We start from the raw sequence: 20,198 nt of genomic DNA, 5'->3' as shown, positions 1-20,198 counted from the left end.
ATCGCAGTATTTCAAAACAGTTGTTAGGAAAACACACATTTTCAGCAAAGTAAACTATAAGACTGTCACCACTATTTTGATCTGCAGCATCTAGTCATATTAGGTAAGAGGATAAAATAAGGGGTGTCAATACCGGAGAAGGTAATAGCTGATGTTTATTGGATACCCACTATGTGTCAGACATTGTTCTAAACACTTTGCTGTGTAAAGAAGAAAGGCAAATTTACCATTTTAAACCTGAAAATCTGAAAAAATAATCACCTAGAAAGCTATTAGAAGCAGTAGAGAAGTAGCTAGATAAAAAATAAATGTAGAGTACCATTCACAATAGAAATACAAATAATAAAGTACCCTAAAAATGAACTTTGACAGAGTCTACAAAGATGTATGAAGAAAACTATAAAACTTATTGAAAACATGGCCTTGAACATGGATCATATTAAGACCTATGATCTGTTCTTAGATAACTTTTAATATTAGAAAGGTATCAATTCTCCTGAAATAATCTCTCAGTTTTGAGGTGGTCTGGAAGGGTAAATGGTATGTGAGAAGACTTGTTCTACCAAATAATAAAATATTAGAAAGCAACAGGGGTTAAAACACTGTGTAAACAGGAACTCCAGCTGCTTTTGGTTGGCCCCAGCAAGTAAGAAAGAAAAAGCGGTGCAGTGTAACTTGGAGCAGAGGCAAGGCCTTGGGGCAAGTGAAGATGCCTCGGGTGGAGGAAAACATACCTTGTCCCTGATAGGGGAGACTTGGTACTATGGAGAGGTCACTGTCTCCAAAGTAACCCAGAGATTTAATACAACTGCCTTCTCAATTCAGTAGGACTTTTTTTATTTTTTTATTTTTTAAAGATTTAATTCTTTGTCTCCCCTTTCCCCCATTGTCGCTCTCTATGTCCATTCACTGTGTATTCTTCTGTGACTGCTTGCATTATCCAGCAGCACTAGGAAACTGCATCTCTTTTTGGCTGCGTCATCTTGCTGCGTCAGCTCTCCGTGTATGCGGCGCCACTCCTGGGCAGGTTGTGCTTTATTCACACAGGGCAGCTCTCCTTGTGCATGGAGCCACCCCTACACAGGGGCACCCCTGCATGGCACGGCACTTCTTGCACATGGCAGCACTGCGATGGGCCAGGTCACCACACGGGTCAGGAGGCCCTGGGGATGGAACCCTGGACCCTCCATATGGTAGACAGACACTCTGTCAGTTGAGCCACGTCCACTTCCCAGGACTTTTTTTTTAATGGACAGTATTGCTTCTCTGGATAAGTAAATGTTATGTTTAATCAAAAAGATTTTGAAAATGAGACTAATTTTTACTGTAAAACGACACTAATCAAAACCACATAAGCTAATACAAGTATAGGCAAATAGGGGAGTGGATGTAGCTCAAATGGTTGAGCACCTGCTTCCTGTGTACAAGGTCTGGGTTCAATCTCTGGCAACTCCTGAAAATAAAAAAGAACAGACAAATAAATCATAGTGGCAAAATAGAGACCAGACACAGACCCAGGAGAATTTAATGTATGATAAAAATACTATGTCAAATCCCTGGAGAAATGATAGATTTGCTCATTTGTTCATTCTTAAATATCTAGCATTACCAGGACTGTTCTGAACAGAAAAACCCTTATTCTCATGGAGTTTACAGTTTAATACAGTCTAGCAAAGAATCTTTCATGTAGGTCATACAGTGAAGGAACTAAACCATGATGCAATGGAGAATAACTGAACAGGTGGGGGAGGGGTCTCTTTGAGATAGAGTGATCCGGGAAAGATTTCTGGGAGGCACCATCTGCAGTGGAGAAGATGCTAGATAGGCAGAAACAAACGTGGCCTGTTTGAAGAACAGAAACCAGGCCAGCATGGCTGGAAGATGATGAGCTAGGCGGAGGGAAGTCAGAGAGGTGGCGTGGTTCCAGGTCAGGGTTTCACTCTGAGGGCAGTGGGAAGCCAAGACAGGGCTCTAGGCAGGGGAGTGATGGGACCTGACTCAGTTCTCAGGATCACACTGACTGCCTTGTAGGATGTTCAGTAACTGTTTGGGGGTCAGTCAGCTAACTGTTTGCAAATACTTCAAGAAAACAAAGTAAATGACTTTTACAATCTTAAACAAGGGGAAGGTTCTTCTTAACATTTCATTAAGACCAGACTGAAAATCTTCAGCTCTCTTTGGCAGAAATATACCTTACACAAAGATAAAGGTAAATGAAAAACTGGAGAAAATAGTTGTAGATAAATGTTCCTTAATACGTGAAGGGTAATGTGACTCAATAAGAAATCAGTAAACATAACTGTATTAATAAGGATTGATTTGGCTGTGAATAATTAAAAGCCAGAAATAGCAGTGACTTTAAACAAAATAAAAGTTTATTTCTCCACCATGTATAAGTACAGAGGTGGACTGCCCAGGTATGGGATAGCACGTTGGCCCCAAGGACCCTGTTGTTACCATCTTTCAGCTCTGCTGTCTCTAGGGTAAACCCTGAAATCTCATGGTCATGCTCATAAAAAGAGGTCTGGCTGATATATCCATGTTCCATGCAGCAGAAGGGGTTAGGACAAAGAGCATACCCAGCTGTTTTCTAAGGAATGTTTCCAAAAGCTTCAGAAGTCACTTCTGCTTTAAGCCTGTTAGTCAGGGCTTTATCACGTGGCTTCATTTTGGGTCATCATGGACCCAGAGAAAAATGTCTTTACTCTGGGACATAGAAGGGAAGATGATAAAATGGGGGATCAACTCAGTCTCCTCACTGTAACTGAAAAAGAAGAAAACAAAAATGGACAGGGGAAGTGAAAAAATAAAAGCTCTAAGTAGGCAAAAATGCTTATAAAGAGCTGCTTACTTTTCTACTTAGCAGCATACTGTTGGAGTTGTGTAACAGCCACCCTCTGATAAGCAAATATATGCATATTTAAAAATCAACTATCAGACTGTCAGATATTTTCAAGATTGGCTTTTGCTGTGTTAGTGAGGACATGGGGAAGCATTTTCACACACTGTTGGTGGAGTTTTAAATGGGCTTAGTGGGGAGTTAGGTAGTATAAACCAGAAGTTTGAATGTGCATACCTTTGCCCTAGCTATTCCACTTACTAGAAAAATACCTGTTTTAGTTTCCTTGGTTGCTCACGCTGCCTCTGCTGACTTGTGCAGTACCATCCCAGCTAGCCAGCTGGGGGCCTTAGGAGCTCTGAGAACTTCAGGAGAAAACGAAAACGGGCTCCTTTTCCTTCAGTCTTCCTTGAGCTGCATTTTTTTCTGTAGAATTAAAGAGCAGGGTGGGAGTTAACAGGAGAGAGAGGATGGCTAACAGGCCTATTCTTGGCACTGGTTTTTTTTCTTTTCCTTTCTCTTGTTCCTTCTGCCTCCTCCCCCTTTTTCCCACGCATGGAATTGATTATAGAAGTTTCTAATGTCTTTTGCCTTGTTTGGGTGCTGTAACATGCGGCTGCCTTCTTGTTTTCTTGTTGAATTGTCATCTCGATTGAGAAAGGTTCTGTATTTGCTCAAAATGAAGGTCAGGCAAATACAAATACCTCCAATTTCCTCTGGTAGCCATAACCAGAGGTTTTGTTCCATTTGTCCCATTCCCATCAAAACAGGTTCTCATGTCCAGGATCAACCCGGTTTCCTTTTCTCACCAGGATACCGATTGAATTCCAACCCAGCATCTGTTCCGGCTTCTGGAAACACAGAGCCATTCAGGGTTTCAGTGAGACAAAGCATGCACTGTCACCCGAGCCTGTCCTGTGGCCTAATGAGCCAGAAGGCAAGGAAGAATCCCTCACTTGTCAGCTCGGGAGTTGGCCCTTCATGCTCTGGAGAGAAGTTGCGTTTTCATGCTTAATGCCTGGAGATTGCTCGGGCAACTGAACTAACTCCACGTTAAAGAGCTAAAATTGTCAACAGTAACTTACTTTCTTTGTTAGTTATCAAAAACAAGCCAAAAACATTTGACCACAAGTGTTATCAAACAAGCCGTCTTTGTAGGGGGATGGAAATAGAAATGCAAACAGTCACAGCAAACCATCATTTTCTGATTTAGGAAGCAGAATACAAAGCCAAACCTAGATGCATGAATGAACAAGCATTATTTTGCAACAGGGGAAAAGGTTTTCCTGGGACTTTACTGAATCCAAATACTCTAACTGCTTCTTTATTCACAAGTGTGAAGTGCGGGGTTTAACAAGTTAGCTCTCCGTGAACGGTCAGCATAGTCGATGTGGCAGGCTGCATTCTAGAAGTGTGGCAAAATGCATAGCACCATCAAATACAAAACAAAGTTTGTATCTTGGGTATTGACTGACAAATTACAGAGAATTGTTTTCTGCAACTTCATTTTTTGTATATAAGTTTGAAGCATGTTCAGTTCAAATAAAACCTTAAAACCTTTTTTTTCTTTTAAGGAGGTTCTGGGGATTGAGCCTATGACCTTGAACATGCAAAGCAGGCACTCACCACTGAGCTACACCCACACCACAAAACGCTAAGGCTTTTACAACCAGTTTGCGATTTGGCACCATTTCTGCCTAACCACTTGGTTAGGGACACACTCTTCCCACACCTGCAGTAGGTAGACCCTCGCTAGCATTTCTTGAAGGTAGTATGTGTAAATCTCACAAGTCCCCAAGGCAGGGAACTTACAACTCCCTGGCTCATCTCAGTGTTGCAAGTGAGGAAACCCACAGGCACTGTGGCCAGTGCGCAGTGGCAGCACTCTCCACTCCTGGTCCTGGTCCTTTCCACGTATTAGACCACCATACCAGCATCCCAGTCCTTTCTGCCAGGACAGAGAAGGGATATGATGTTCCAGAAAGCGGGGTGAAGAGCATTTAAGAGAGGGTTGAGCAGGAGATGGCAGAAACCTGCGAGCAGAGGTTCTGCAAACTTAGATTGGTAGCAGTTTTTGGCCTCAATATTTTTTCCTTAACTTTTTAAATTTATTTTTTACAAAGGAAAAAAAGAATAGTATGGGGGATCCCCATGTTGCCCCATCACCCAGCTTCCACGATTAGCAACTCTTGTTGGCCTTAGCATTTTGTTTCTAGTCACTGTTTTCAATACTATTGTTTCTGTTTAATAAAACAGGGAGTATGCATATGATCATTGTACTGTCCTTGAAACTGAACATGGTTTGTTTTCCCCTTGTGGCTACCCAGGACCCCATTTGCAGACTGTCGGCTGTGTCCTTTTTAGTATTAGAGAGCCGAAGAAAGCGAGATTTGGAGAGATCAGGTCGTGTGCCTGGGGTCTTGAGAGCAGATGTCAGGCTCCCTTCACTTTAGGTCCCCAGGCCTTTGTGCGAGATGGCTGCAGATGGGGGGCGGGGGTAGCCTGAGAGGCTGCCACAGGGCCCTGAGCCCAAGGAACAGGGGAAACCCTCGCGACCAACCTCCCCATGGAGAGATTGGCAGTGCTGGGAAGGGGCCTGGCAGCTCCCACCACCTTGACACCATCCCCCACTGGGGTTTGATGTCACTAAGGAGGGTTGCCAAGGACAACAGGCAACAGTGGTCCCTACTCCTCACCAGTCCACACAGAAGGTTCTTGCATGTCTTCAGCAAACTCTAGCAGGTCTGTGGGCTGAGTCCTCGACCCTGACAGAAGTCAAAACATGGCCACATTCCTCCTCGTGGAGGAGGAGCCCTAGACAGAAAGGTATTTGGGTGCTGGACCGCTTTGACCTGGGAAGATTGCTGCAGAAGCTAACCAAACGCTTGTAAATACACTCTCCCTTCCTCCCGGCACGCTGTCCAGCCCCCTGCTGGGCCAGCCCAGCCCCAGCTGCACAGCATATGTCGTTCCAAACTGGGCTGCACTCCCTGCCCAGCCTCCTCCCCCAGTTTCCTGTTGCAGAGGGACACTTGGGGGGTGGGGGTGGGGGTGGCGGGGGTCTGGTGTTGCTCAGGCAATCTGTAGCTGATCTGGGAATAATTTGAAACTAAATCTCCAGCTCTTTTGGAAGCCTTTCATGAAATCATTGCACGTTTATTAAGCACAGCTGTGGCCACACATGATCTGGTTCCCAGCCCCAGCCCAACCCCCAAATCACAGGAGGGACAGCAGCAGTCAATTTGCAATCCCCAGTCACCTTTTTAAGGGAAGAGAAAGTTAAAGAATGACGGCAAATCACCTACCCTTCTCGGGCTCACAGCAGTGGTCTGGACACTGGTGACTAGAAATGTAGACGAAGCTGTGGCAAGAACCTCTTTGTGCCAAATATTCATCTATTTTAGGAACCATCAGCCTATGGCTGGTGGTTAATGTGAATATCTCATTCGTGAAATAATTCTCTTTTTTCCTCTTTTTACCACTCCCATTTTCTTTCCTTTTCTTCTGTCCAAACCTTGGGCAGAAGTACCAAGCTTTAACACTGAGTGACAAGTTCAGGGTTTCTTTTCTTTCCTCTATATTAAAACCTGTCCAGTGAATTCCACCTCACTTCCTCCCACCAACTGCAGCAGTGTTTCTTTCCATCTCCTTGAACCATCTGCTGGGCCTTGCTCCCTGGCCCCTCCACATGAAGCAGGAGTGTCAGAGTTTTCTGTGTCTGGCCCAGCACTTTCCGTATCCTGCTGAGCTCGAAGGAATTCAGTGAAAGGAAATAAAACCTTCACCTGCAACCAGCTCTCTTTATTTAAAGCTCTCTTCCACATCTGCTAGATGGATGGGACTACATCTCGCATTTCTGCTTTGATCCTTGCCCTCAGTTCTTGGGTCTGGGGACCCTGGCCCTGCATGCCCCCAGCTGGATGAGTGAGCATCCCGTGCTGGGCTCCACATGCTCCTTCAGGCCCCAGTCCACTTGGTCCGTGGTGCAGGCGTCCCCTGCCCAGAGCAGCCACGGCAGCAGTGGAAGGCGCTGCTCGTCTCTCCTTCGGCCTGGCGCTTCTTTACACTCCTGAAACTCTACCAGTCTTGGGCCCTCTTATCAGAACCCACCCTTACCAGAAAGGAACCATTCTGTGTGTGTGTGTCTGAAGGTTTTCGTGGAGGTCAGGAGGTGTGAGGGGTGGGGGGCGGGAGGGAACTTAATGCAGGTCTACTTGATCCTCACAAAGCCCATGCTGCAGGCCGGGCACACAGGGCCAGAGGGGGCCTGCCACGCTAAGTGCCCGTTCACTTGGGTCCTTCGGATAGCTGAGCCAGCCTCCTCTGCTCCCACCTTCCCAGCTGGCCAAGACAGGGCATGCAGGGAGCTCAGGGGTTCTGGTTTAGCTTCCAGCCCTGTTGAGAGCAGAGCAGTTGGAAGGGCCCAGTAGCCCACCCGAGGCTCCCCACTGCGGTCGAGAACTACCCAGTCACCCCGGGCCTGAATACCTCCTGCCCTCAGAGCAGGAGCAACCAAGCCACCCTGCTCCAGGTCTCATTGCTCACCACTGGGGATCATCAGCCAGTCCCTACTCTGAGCCTCCCCTTCCTCATGGGAAGCCCTTCGTGCACCTGCTGCAGCAGGGGGAGAGACTTGGAAAGAGGATGTGCGTGAACTGCAGGGGTGTGCAGTTGTAAATGGGTCTGCAGATGTAGCGCATCATCTTCTTGAACATAATCTCCATGGGCTTTGAAAGTAAGTATGTATGGGGAGCAGGTGTAGCTCAGTGCTAAGCGCCTGCTTCTCATGAATAGGTCCCAGGTTCAGTCCCCAGTATCTCCTTAAAAATTGCACGTGCAGATACAAAAACAACCAATGCGAAATGTACCAAAATGTTCCTAGTAAAGCGGCTGTGTCTCAATCAGTTGGGCTCTTGTCTACCATATGGGAGGCCCTGGTTTGCGTCCCGGGGCCTCCACGCCGCAGAGAGCCAACGGCCCGCAAGGGCCATGGAGAACCGACTCAGCAAGGTGATGCAACACAAAGGGAGACAAGCAAAAAACACAGAAGAGCGTGCAGCAAATGGACACAGAGAGCAGACAGCAAGCAAGCTGCAATGGGGGGGGAATAAAAAATAATAATGTTCCCAGTAGTTACTTCCACTGAGGAATCATGGGTGATTTTTTTTATTATTGTTTTATTTAAACTTTTTCTTCCAAAGTTGTTTAAATGGATATATATTTGAATATTAGGAAAGGAAATAATGATATTTTTCAGTGTGAATGAGAACTACAAATGTGATGTTTTGGGTATGGAAAGAAGAGGGCAGAAAGATCAGATCCTCTGGGACCCCTGTGGTAGTCATCTGGGAACTCCTGCAAAAATGTGTCAGGTAAAGAAACCCTGACGCTTGGGTTTCCATCCTCAAGATGGGCCAAAAACCATGGGCTGTGGGAACACTGGTCGGCAGCCATGGGGCCTGAGTGCCCAAGGGAGTCCCTTACCAGGTTTGCTTCAGTGATAGACCCTGGTGCAGAAGCGGGCTTGGGGGCGCCACTGGGCTCTTGCCATTTGCTGTACGAGTGCCTAAAACATCACCTGGGAGGTGGCCTGTGCACTTCTGGGCAGCCCGAGCCCGAGGAAAGAGGAATTAATCCCTAGCTGTTTCCGGGAAGCAGCCCCCTTCTCTGCATTGCTGGCTGTTCGTCTCCTTTTGCTGAGGTGGCATATTGGGTTGTGTTTTGCCTCTTCTCTAAATTCTTGTTTTTAGTGGAGAAAGGAGGGCTTAGATGCGTTGAGTTCTGCCCATCCCAGAAAGAATCCTGTTGCGTCTCACAGGGTAGGATGCACTCCTTTAAGAGCACAGCAGAAACTAAAAACAGTTGTTTCTGACAGAGTGCTGAGGACAGGGTATGCCGAGCTGGGGCAGCCCCGCCCGCTGGCCAGGGTCTGCTCTGCGCTAGTGGTTTGCGTGGTTAAGAGCTGGTGGCTAACGAGCGGTTAAGAGCTCAGGCTTTAGACTGCTCTGCCTGGCTCAGGCCTCACCATGCCTGTTTCCTCACTTGTGAGGTGGGGATTAGTTAATGGTAGCTAACTCCAACAGTTGTTATAAAGGCTAAATAAATACATGTACAGGGCTGAGAACAAGCCCTGGCATGTTGTCACCTCCCAGTGAGTGCGAGCTGTTCTCGTTCTTATCTCTGTGCTTGGCACTTTATAGAAGGGAAATCGCCTGCTCCTTGCGGTCAGCGTGCTTTAGAATTAGAAATAAAGAGGCTCCAGGTTAGGTAGTGGCAGGCAGAGCTGGGACCAAAGCCCAGGTCTGTGGAGCCCCAAGCGCAAGTTCCTCCTGTCACTTGGGCCACCTCTCTTTTGAAGCCACTAACTGCTTTAAGATGAAGCTCAGCAAGCCTGAGTTTCCTGCCCGTGACTCGGCCCCTAGGTAAGGGACCCTGATGCTTGCTGAGAGCTAGACCCAGCCCACTCGCCAGGCCCGCTCGTCATTGTCCTTCCTCGTGGTGGTGGTCCCCCACCTCCCACAGTCTGTGTGTGTCCCAGATTTGCAAAACAGCAAAGCTTTTTACAGATGTCCTTCACCGTGAATCAGGGCATGCAGAACACCTAGAATGTTTCCTGAGGGCACTCCCTCCCCTGCAGGAAGGGCTCCGGAGCCCGCATCTGTCACTCAGGCCAGAACCAAAGCTGTTCTGATGAGGGGCCAGTCTTCCCATTTACTAGTAAAACCAAACCCTGAGCTACCTTCACCTGCACCTGGAGGGATTTAAACTGCTTATGGGAAACTGTGAGGAAGGAACCTTCCTTTCAGAGACTAACAAGTGAGCTGAAAAAGTACTGTCCAGTGTAAAAATTATTGTAGTTCTCAGTTACCAAACGCAGAACTGTGACTCCAGCGTTGAAATCTGAAATGCCTCACCCATTTCTAACTAGAACAGACAGTTTACTTGTGATTTATGGTAAAAATAATTCCTAAGCGTAGTTGAGCACCAACATTTTGTGACTGCATTTAAAATCCAAGGATACTGTCCAACAAGGGAAAGAAAGGACTTCAAGAAAAATGATCTTGGGAAGCGGACTTGGCCCAGTGGTTATGGCGTCCGTCTACCACATGGGAGGTCCGCGGTTCAAACCCCGGGCCTCCTTGACCCGTGTGGAGCTGGCCCATGCGCGGTGCTGATGCGCGCAAGGAGTGCCGTGCCACACAGGGGTGTCCCCCGTGTAGGGGAGCCCCACGCGCAAGGAGTGCGCCCCATAAGGAGAGCCGCCCAGCGCGAAAGAAAGTGCAGCCTGCCCAGGAATGGCGCTGCCCACACTTCCCGTGCTGCTGACGACAACAGACGCAGACAAAGAAACAAGACGCAGCAAATAGACACAGAACAGACAACCGGGGGAGGAGGGGAATTAAATAAATAAATGCATCTTTAAAAAAAAAAAGAAAGAAAAGAAAAGAAAAATGCTCTTGAGTCAATTCTCCAAGTCAGAAGAGCAGTCAGAACAAAGGAAGGAATCTGGAGGGCAGAAACTTCCGGTGACTTTCTTCAAGGTAAAGCACGCGGCCTTGTTTTCTCAGGACACTCCGGCTTCTCCTCCTCCTCCTATACAGGAAGAAAGCTGAAGAGGCAACCTGGGGGTCTGCCCACATAGGGGGCCTTGATTGCCCTATTCTCCAGAAGCCGGCCAGTTTTATCAGAAAGCTAAGCTCATATGTGCAGATACCTCAGGCCCACCTCTGGGGATTTCTTAACTGGATATATTCAGTGACTAACTTCTATCAGGAGCTTTTGATGTGTCACAGGAAACTTGGTATTGAAAAATCAGGCTATGTCCTGCACATACCTGCAGCCGTGCTTTAAGGGGCTGGAATCTCCTCCCAAGGAGAAGGCCTCTCGTCCCTCATACCTCATGTTTCCTGTCAGAAAGATCATGAGCAAGCCTGAGGAGAAGAGGGGGCTAGTCTTTAATGCTAAGAAAGTACCCTTTAAGCCCACATGGAGTTCCAAATGAACCCAGAAATATAAATAGGCCCTGTGAGGGGAGAAACCTGGTCTGCCTTGCTCTTTGCTATGTCTCCAGCAGCCAGCACAGTGCCTCGTGTGTCATGGGCACTCAGGACATTTATCTAATGAAATAATGAGTACTCACCAAAATTGCAAAGCCGGTCAGTGCGGGATGTGCAGCCTTCATTATCTTTTCTGTAGGTTTTCTCCAGAAAGACTGTTTGAATGATCCTGTGGAACCACATAAAGCATTTGTCCTCACTCTACCACCAACTCGCCACAACTTTGAACAGGACCTTTTCTCTTGGACCCCAGTGTCTGAGCTCTAGGAAAGTTGAGATGGATGGTTTCTAAAGTCTCATCAAGTGCTATGGAAGGCCCCAAGTGTTCCTTTAGGGTTTAATAAGCACAGATGGGTGAGATGACTATGATGTACTAATAATTACAACTGGGAGCATATGTGACTCAAGCAGTTGAGCACCTGCTTCCCACATGGGAGGTCCCAGGTTCGGTTCCCAGTGCTTCTTTAAAAAAATAAAACGAAGATACCAACTAAGGGAAGCTAGTGTGGCTCAATGGTTAGTGCCAGCTTCCCACATACCAGGTCCCAGGTTCAATCCCCAGCCCTGATACCTAAAAAAAAAATTACATTTAATAAAGGGTCAAAATCAGGAGACCTGGCTCACTGATACCATAAAGAAGCCACAGGGAAAGCAACTGTGGACTGAAGTAAACTTATTATTCTAGCACTGTCATTGATCTAAAGGCAGTGACCACCAGAGTTCTAAGGGGAGGGAGAGGGAAAATAGGTGTAACGGGGCGACGTTGGGACAATGAAATTGCAAAACCTATAAAATTGTGCAGGGAAAAGTGTAAACTATAATGTAAACTATAGTCCTTGGTTACTACAATGCTTCAGTAAGTTTTCATCAGTTGTAACAAATGTTCCACACTAATGAAAGATGTTAATGTAGGCAAGTGTGGGAGGGGGAGGGGTGGGGTATATGTCTTTGATATAACATTTATATAATCTAAAGCTTCTTTAAAAATAAAAGTATTAAAATTTTAAAAAGCATAGGGACAAAATTAAAAATGAAAATGAATGAATAAAAAGTCAGTGGAGGCAGCGGTCTTGGCCCAGTGGTTAGGGCATCCGTCTACCACATGGAAGGTCCACGTGCAGCTGGCCCATGCTCAGTGCTGATGTGCGCAAGGAGTGCCCTGCCACACAGGGGTGTCCCCCGCGTAGGGGAGCCCCACGTGCAAGGAGTGCTCCCCATAAGGAGAGCCACCCAGCGCGAAAGAAAGTGCAGCCTGCCCAAGAGTGGAGCTGCACATGCAGAGAGCTGACACAACAAGATGACGCAACAAAAAGAAACACAGATTCCCGTGCCACTGACAACAACAGAAGTGGGCAAAAAAGAACACACAGCCAATAGACACAGAGAACAGACAACCGGGGTGGTGGGGGGAGAGAGAAATAAATAAATCTTTAAAAAAGAAATCAATGGAAAGAAATGTGGGGGGTTTTCCCCAATCTGTACCACTTCTGCTTAGAACTTTCCATCTTCCTAAAATCTTAATCGCTGCCTCCCAGCACCTAGTGCTCACTTTGTGCTGAGTTCTTCATGTACTGCACCATATTTGGGCCTCACAGCATCCGCCTGTGCCCGTGACAGATGTGGTGATGAGACTCAGGCATGTTCAGGGCTTGCCCCAGGTGACTGAGCTAAGGAGTGGAGAGCCACTACCCTCTTCCTGCTTTCCAGTTTTCTTGATCACTTTCCTGTTCTTTGTTCCCTTTTGTTTCCCTCAGTCTTTTTCCTAGGCCTGCCCCAGAACCAAAATTGAGAGGTTTGCCAGCTCCTAATCCAGGTGGTTTAGTAGAATTAATCTAGATGTTCACATGGAGAACTTCAAGCTGTGTCCACCAAACCTTGTTTGTGTTGATTTGCCTAATGATTAGTTTTGGACCATGTCTTGGTTTTTCCAGAGGTTTTGTCTGCATTATATGAGGTGGGCAAGATCTGCCCCCCGCCCCCCAGGATTCCTCCCATATTTATGAATCTCTGATATGCATGGGCATTTTGCAGCTTGTCAGATGCATGATGGGAGCTTAGCTTTGTCACTCTCAGCTCGGAGCCCTCCCCTTCAACCTGCCTTGTTCAGCACACCAGCTGGGGTTCCTTTTGCTGAGAAAGACTTGGGTAGGTGATAAGAGTTTCCAAATGTCAGAAGGGGAGAGAGGAGATGGTCTCAAAGGACCATCTCATCCCGACTCCTCCTCAGGCATCTGAGGCCTGGAGCACATGAGTGGAGCAGGGTCTCCCGCTGTTGCCACTGGAACCCATGGTCTCTGTCCTGAAATCGTCTTACCTACCAAACAAAGGGAATATGTTGCATAAAAATTTATTCATTCCATCTGTATGAGGTTTTGTTTCATTGCTGATCAAGAGTTTAGCCAATAAACTCAGAACTGGGTCTAGCCCATGAAAGCATTCAGCACATGTGTGGAACAAAATCTATGACTCGAGAATCATTGAAGGTTCTCAGCTGTGCAGTAAAGCCACTGCTTGCTGCCTTGGCTGTGACATTGACCTGCTAAGTAATGTGCCAGCTGTCCCTTGATCAGTCCCCTTGTGGAGGCCACCACTCTTTCCTCTGGTCCGAGGATTTCCAAGGGGTATTTCTAGCTTGTGTTCCCCCAATCCCCACCCACCCCACCCCTATATGGCCCTCCCCTCACCTCTCAGAAGTTCCAGGGATGTCACCAGGCAGGCAGCTTCAGATCAGCATGAGAGATCCAGAATTATCCCCAGTATATTTATTGCAGCCTGAGGCAAAGAAACCTGACCATCTGGTGAGGCTCTGAGGCCTTGGCTGGGAAAGAAGTGCTTCTGTTGGGTTGCTTGCAATACTGAAACTGGCTGCTACACTCCTCCGCCCACATTGGGAACCACTGCCCTTGCCCATACTTCTTCCCAGCTTGACTGCTCCTAATTCCTAGAGAAGCAACTGGAAGCCCCAGGAAGCAGAGCACACCTTCCTGCAGTTGAATTTTGTTGCTGCACTCTGGCATTCTGCACCCTCCCTGAGCGGACCCCTCCCACGGCTGGTTGGAGTCCTGTAGTGCTCAGCCCCGTACAAGGTGCTTCAGGACTGGGGGAGGTTGCCAGGGGCAGCCCCAGCGCCAGCAGCAAAGAGGCACACAGTCCTTCCTTTCCTGTTCCCCCCAGTGCATGTTCCTCAGCCCCAGGGGAACCTGGGAAGCCTTTTTCTAGGGCCATTGAGCAGTGTCTTAGACTCCAGGACCATTTAAACGAAGCAAGCATGCCTAGGGCTGGTGTTTCCTGGGAAGGCAGCCCAGGCCTCCCCACACAGTGCCCAGCACACCCCACTTGCCCAGTGCAGCCCCAGAGCGCCTCTGGCTGCACACAGCGACCCATGCTCCAGCTCCGCCTGGCTCAGGGCTCTGCACAGAAGGGCTGTGGGCCCAGAGACAGTGGTCTCCAGGTCTGAAACTTCTCAGGCCTGGCCCATCCCACACCCCTTCACAAGCCCTCCTCTAAGCTACCAACAGTTCTTACTCTGCCTGCTGACAGCTCGGTGATCCAAGCAGGCAGAACTCTTGCCGCCGCTGTCCCCGCCTTTCAGACAGGCTGCCTCAGGGAAGCACCAGTCCGGTGACGCAGGAAGATGATGTGTGAGGAAGTGGGAATGAGCGGCATGTGGGCCAGGACCCCTCTGCTCATCAGCAGGTGCCAGGTGTGGTCCACAGCCGGGCCTCTGAAGCACGCTGCGCCCTCACACCAGCTGAATCCTGTGGAAAACGAGCTCACCCATCTTGTTGTTTTTATTTTAGGAAGATGATGAGAAGCTAATAGAGGAAATCCAGAAGGAGGCTGAAAAGGAACAGAAGAGGAAGAACGGAGGCAAGTCCTTCCCCCCAGGGACGTCCCCACAGCCTGGGCACCACACTAGGTGCTCCCCACCCCTCCTCCCCCGCTGGGGCCTGCAGGGGCCACGTGTGAGCCACGGAGAAGGGAGGAGAGCACCAAGGGACACTGAGTGCCGGTTGCTGTCCTCCCTGGGATCCTGGCACAGGCCAGAGTGCATCCCTTGGGAAACAGCCACCCAAGCCTGGGATGGTTTTGGTACCTCCTTCGTGGTGGGGAGGGCGGTGGGAGTGGTCCTGGGGTGAGTTGGGGCTTAGGAAATAATGGAAGCCAAACCTGACTGAAAGCAAATGTTAGCCCAGCCTGATCTATTGCGGTTCAAAGAGGAATTAAATGGGTCCAGGCTTTAGCTGTAATGGAAAGTGTCACAGACAGAGCCAACTCCACCTGGTCTTCTCTACTAAATCCCGTCTTCTTTGCAGAGAACACCTTCAAACGCATTGGGCCCCCCATGGAGAAACCTCCGGAAAAAGTCCAGAGGATCGAAGTCCTCGCAAGGCCCGTTCCCCAGAACCTGCACCAGCCACCAATCCCCCCCTACGCCTTTGTGCACCCACCCTTCCCCCTGCCACCCGTGAGGCCCATGTTCAACAACTTCCCCATCAACATGGGCCCCATCCCTGCACCCTACGTGCCCCCCCTGCCCAACATGCGCGTCAACTACGAATTCGCCGCCATCAACGTCCCTCTGGAGCACAACCTGCCCATGCACTTCGGGCCCCAGCCACGGCACCGGTTCTAAGGGCACCGCCCTCCCCCCTGCTTTCCTAGAGCCACGCAGGAGGAATGATTGGTTCCCGGCCAGGTCAGAGCATCCCTGGGCCTTCGCTGGGCCAGGCGGAGGTGGACAGATGCAGCAACTTACTTGAACCTTCCCTCCCGCCCAGGGCCAAAGGACTACGATGCCTGGAAGGACGGGCCAGTGCTCCTCTTGGGATGGCCCCGGCTCTGTGACGCCGCAGTGGGTGGAAGGCGGGTGGTGCGTTGGGTGCTGCCTGGCCATGGGATGAGGGGCTTGGTGTTTGGGCAGGTTCTGCTGGCCATGAGGAGACAGGGACAGAGGGTTTGCCTCCATCCCGTCCCCAAAAGACAGCAGGAAAGGCACCGCCGGGAGACGCCTTTCTGGATTCTAAACCGCACAGGCCTTCACGCAGCAGTCTAGTCCACAATAAAGATGGTTCCAAGAGCAGCGTTTGCAGAGAGGTGAGAGATGTGAACCCTTGTCCTGAGGTCGGGTTCTTCTTCCTGTCACTCACTCCCTTACCAAGGCTGGCTGGAAAGTGAGCAGTGGCTGTCTGTTCCCGGCCTGGGGCAGTGCGTGTGGTTCCAGGACTCGGGGTCCTGCTCTTCTCGGTCAAGGCTCCTTGGGGAGCCTTGAGGCAGAGAGCTGTGCCCTGGATGGGGCTCTCCCTGCCCGCACACTGGAGGCCAGAGGCTGCCGCTCCCGTCCCCCACAAAGGCTTAGCTGGTCAAGAGGTAGCAGAGCAGTGTCCGCAGGCCATGTCTCCTCAGGTGGCATTGCCGTCCTCTTGGACTGTCACCAAGGCCAGAACCCTAGGGGCCTTGGTGGGAAAGGTCCTCTCCTCTTCCCTTCTTGATTCATTCAAATCAGACCGCAGCCGAGAACCATCTCATGGTACAGTTTTGTTTTGTAGCTTATCTAAAGAAACTTAAGCTCCTGTTGACTCACCCTGTTTTCACAGCCTACTGGTGTCTCATCTTCTGTCTCTGGAAAATCAGTCTGTGAGATCTGTTGCCCGCACCAGGCCCCTGATAAGGGCTGGGTGGTCCTGAAACTGGTCGCAGGGTCCCTCTGAGATAGCTGTGACTGCAGGCGTCCGGGTGGGGCTGGACCACCTGTGCATCCTGGTGGCTTCCCAGGCAGCCTGGTGGCTGTTCCTCTGGCCATACTGAGGGGGGCACCCTTCCTCATCATCCAAGGATGAAGTCCTGGGCGACCTCCTGGGTGGGAGGGGGCTGCCCCTTTTCCAAGGTCCCAGAGCACCAGCTCTGTAGCAACTTGCTGAGCCCTTCCCGTGGGGCCTCGGCCCTGGTCTGGAGCTGCCCTCTCCCCCAGACGCCCCTTCGTGATACGCCAGGTTCCAGCCCACTCGAGAGCAGAGGCCAGAAGCCCTGACCGTGTTCGGCTGTCTTAGCTTCTTGTCACAGACGTTGCAGTCTTGGTCTTGGCTGTCCTGTCAGCCCTCTTGGTTCACGCTGCTGTGGTCCTCTCGGCTATGAGGATCCCAGAAGCAACCCAGGGCGTGGACGCACACTCCCACATCCAGAGCGCAGAGGCCGGGCTGGGCGCCCGGCCAGGAGGGGTGCAGCGTGTTGCCTGCAGCTCAGGGCTTTGTCCTACTGGCTCCTGTAGCCACCACATCCTGGAGACCCAGGTGTGCCCGCTGCCCACCTGTGCAGGCGCCCAGCGCTCCACCCCCAGGCCCCTCGGGCAGTGCCACCCTTGGCTTACCAGGCTGTTTCAAGGATTAAAATGGGAAAATATCCCTTACACTGCCCATTCTCTCTGCCTTTTCTCAGGATGAGGGCTCTGAGGGTGGGAAGACAAGGCAGGAGAGGGCTGATGCCAGGAGGGGGAGGAGGTCCACGGGCTCGTCTGCCCCAGCCCCCTCCCCTGCTTGGCCACCCGAGCTTTGGTACCAGCCTGACTACACAGTGCCTTTTGCAAAGCTTCCCATCTGTGGGTTCCCAGCGCGGGTCACGTGGGCTCCAGGCATGCCTTGGGGGTGTTAGTGACTTCCTCCAAAGCACAGTGACATTAAGTACCCCTGGAAGCATGTTCCCCGCAGCTCCCTAGGGACGGCTGCTGACGGCACGGCAGAACCGCCCCAGCGGATGGACCCTGACTGCCCCCTAGAACTCGCAGGGGAGCACCAGGGCCAACTCCTCGTCCATCAGTGAGGCTCGCGCCTTCCACGGAGGAGTCCTGCCCCACTCCGCCCTGCAGCCCCGGCCGTGCAAGAGGTTCTGTCGAGGGGCCAGGCCTCCTGGATCCCAGCAGGAGGCTGGGGGTGGTGACAGTGATCGCCTCACCCCCCAGGCATCTCGGGGTTGGGGGAACCCTGGGCCCCGGGTAACCCATTGGTCCTAGCGAGTGGGCTAAGGGGGCAGCAAGTTGCCACTCAGGTGCGAGTGACAGGAAATCACGGACTACCCCTTATCTGGGAAACAGCAGGAGGCCTGGAGCCAGGCCCCAGTAGTGGCACTTGCTCCCAAGAGCAAGAAGCTGCAGCAACAGTCCCTTTTTACTTGCCTTAAAACTGGAGAGAGGAATCTAGTATTTGCACTTAGCAAGAGATTTAAAAACTAAAAAATAATTGTGCATGATCTGTCACTTTGTATGAAAATAGCTGAAAATAAGTCATTTATTAAAAAAAGTTCTCCACCTGGTAGCAAAAATACATAAAATAAGCTGTCTTGTTTCAACTACTGTGTGTACAAAGCCTGTATCATATGTAACTTGGGTCTTTTGTAAATAAATGTTCGTGCATTCCTCCCCCTGCTTCCGTTGGCGCTCAGGGGCCCTGCGGACAGCCCACGGTGCAGCCTCATTTCCTGGGGAGTGACAGATCAGATGAGGGCAGGGACTGGGTGGGCTGCAGGATTTGAGCCGGACAGCAGGAAACCCAGGAGGGGGCCACTCCTGCACCACAAAGTAAAAGCTTCCCCCGCCACCCTACCTGGGAACTGTATTCTGCCGTGCTAATCCTGCTTCGGTGGCTCCCGAGGCCCAGACTGGAGACAAGGTTCCTTTAGGGTTTAGGCACAGGATCCCACTCCAGCTAGTGCACTGGTCTCTTCTGACCCCTCCCGCAGACACCCTGCTAAGGAACCTGGCGGGGGGGGGGGGGGGCGTGAAGGCTGGGGGCAAATGGTTCCAGATCAAGGCCGCCCACCCAGGTGCCAAAGGCTCCCTTTCCCGACTAAGTCACCCGGGGGCAGTACCTGTCCCAGAGCCTCCCACCACGCCTCAAATACAGGCATCCAGGACGGGGGATTACCCTCAACTGCTGTTTGCAGCTTTTTTTGTTTTAACTTTTTGTTTCTTACATTTTTTTTTAATTTTTTTAAATAAATATATCACACAATGTTACATTAAGAAACATAAGAGGTTCCCATACACCCCACTTCCCCCGTCCCCCGTTCCTCCCACATCAACATCCTCTTTCCTCAGTATGGCACATTCATTGCATTTAGTGAATACCCCTGCCACACCACATGGACCATAGTTTACACTGTAGTTACACTCTCCCTTAGTCCAACCAGTGGGTTATGGCAGGATATACAATGTCCTGCATCTGTCCCTGCAATATCATTCAGGACAAATCCAAGTCCCAAAAATGTGCCAAATCACACCTCTTCCTCCCTCTCTGCCCTCAGCAACTCCCGTGGCCTCTGACTCCACATCAATGACACAATTTCTTGCATTGCTAGTCACAACAGTTCTATAGTAGAATACCAGCAAGTCCACTTCATATTCTATTCCAACAACCTGTGGACCCTGGGGTGGCGATGTCTACTCCACCTCTAAATTGAGAGGGGGCTTAGATCCCACATGACTAATGGATGCAATTCTCCTGCTTGGAGTTGAAGACACTCTCAGTTCCCTGGTGTGGTGGTTGACCATCCTCACCTCCCCATCAGCTGACCTGGGTAAGTCCAATGAGCCAGAGAGTATGTGTTGCAACTCTGCTAAAGGCTCAGGACCCAGCTGACACATGGGCAGTCCAGAGATTCAAGTCTCCTGAGCATACACCAACCCCAGCACCAACCACAGGTTCAGTAAAAGTAACAGAAGAGGCATGTGTAGAGAGGTCACATCTGAGTCCAACTCCATCACATTCAGCACAAATTCCAAAGTAGGGTCCACTGACAAGGCATTGAACTCCAGAGCCGTCTGTCATGACCATAGAAGCTGTGGGTCTCTGTAGCCCTCAGAAGCACCAGTACCTGGGGTTGTATCTACTTTGGCTGTCTCTGGGATCCTGCTGAGATGTGCGTAAGCATGACCCCTCTGATGACCTCCCAGCTCATTTGGAAGTCTCTTAGTCATATAAACTCATTTGTTTTTACCATTTCTGTCTTTTATTCAAGGTCTTTTACTAGTTGCATCACCAGCTGGTGCTTGGTAGTAATCACTCGGTACTAGGGAGACTCATCCCCAGGAATCATGTCCCACACTGGGGGGAAGGTAGTGCATTTACATGCTGAGTTTGACTTAAGAGAGTTGCCCATTTGAGCAACATGGAGGCTCTCAGGAGGTAACTCTTAGGCACCCTGCAGCTCTAGTTGAAATTTCAAGCATGCAGGCTCATAAGCATAGTCATCAGTATCAAGAGCCCATCATTGGACCATCCTCCTTCACTGGTCTTTGTCCTTGCACTTGG

The 20,198-nt window shown here is 50.1% G+C and overlaps 1 protein-coding gene and 1 long non-coding RNA gene across 9 annotated transcripts in view; one reads left to right on the top strand and one right to left on the bottom strand.

Moving 5' to 3' along the window:
* The window catches only part of RNF216 (ring finger protein 216), a 204,825-nt gene extending 186,518 nt beyond the window's left edge, over positions 1–18,307 (top strand). For all 7 annotated transcript variants that reach the window (XM_058285740.2, XM_058285738.1, XM_058285737.1 and 4 more), the window contains 2 exons: positions 14,697–14,766; positions 15,213–18,307. In XM_058285740.2, the coding sequence (XP_058141723.1) occupies positions 14,697–14,766; positions 15,213–15,532 (390 nt within the window). In that variant the 3' untranslated portion in view covers positions 15,533–18,307. The remainder of the gene's footprint in view (positions 1–14,696; positions 14,767–15,212) is intronic.
* Positions 138–17,458, bottom strand: LOC111763344 (uncharacterized). Of its 2 annotated transcripts, XR_009182906.1 has the most exons (4): positions 14,422–17,458; positions 10,980–11,065; positions 3,112–3,265; positions 138–1,453 (listed from the first exon to the last, which is right to left on the bottom strand). It is a non-coding gene; the product is annotated as an uncharacterized lncRNA (long non-coding RNA). The 2 variants fall into 2 exon arrangements; XR_011647165.1 differs by having other exon boundaries at positions 3,112–11,065; positions 13,581–14,703.
* Positions 18,308–20,198: the final 1,891 nt, after the last annotated feature.

This window comes from Dasypus novemcinctus, chromosome 23, assembly GCF_030445035.2.
Source record: "Dasypus novemcinctus isolate mDasNov1 chromosome 23, mDasNov1.1.hap2, whole genome shotgun sequence".
Lineage (NCBI taxonomy): Eukaryota > Metazoa > Chordata > Mammalia > Cingulata > Dasypodidae > Dasypus > Dasypus novemcinctus.
Note: the sequence above shows the minus strand (reverse complement) of the source record. Positions and strands in the feature narration are given on the sequence as shown.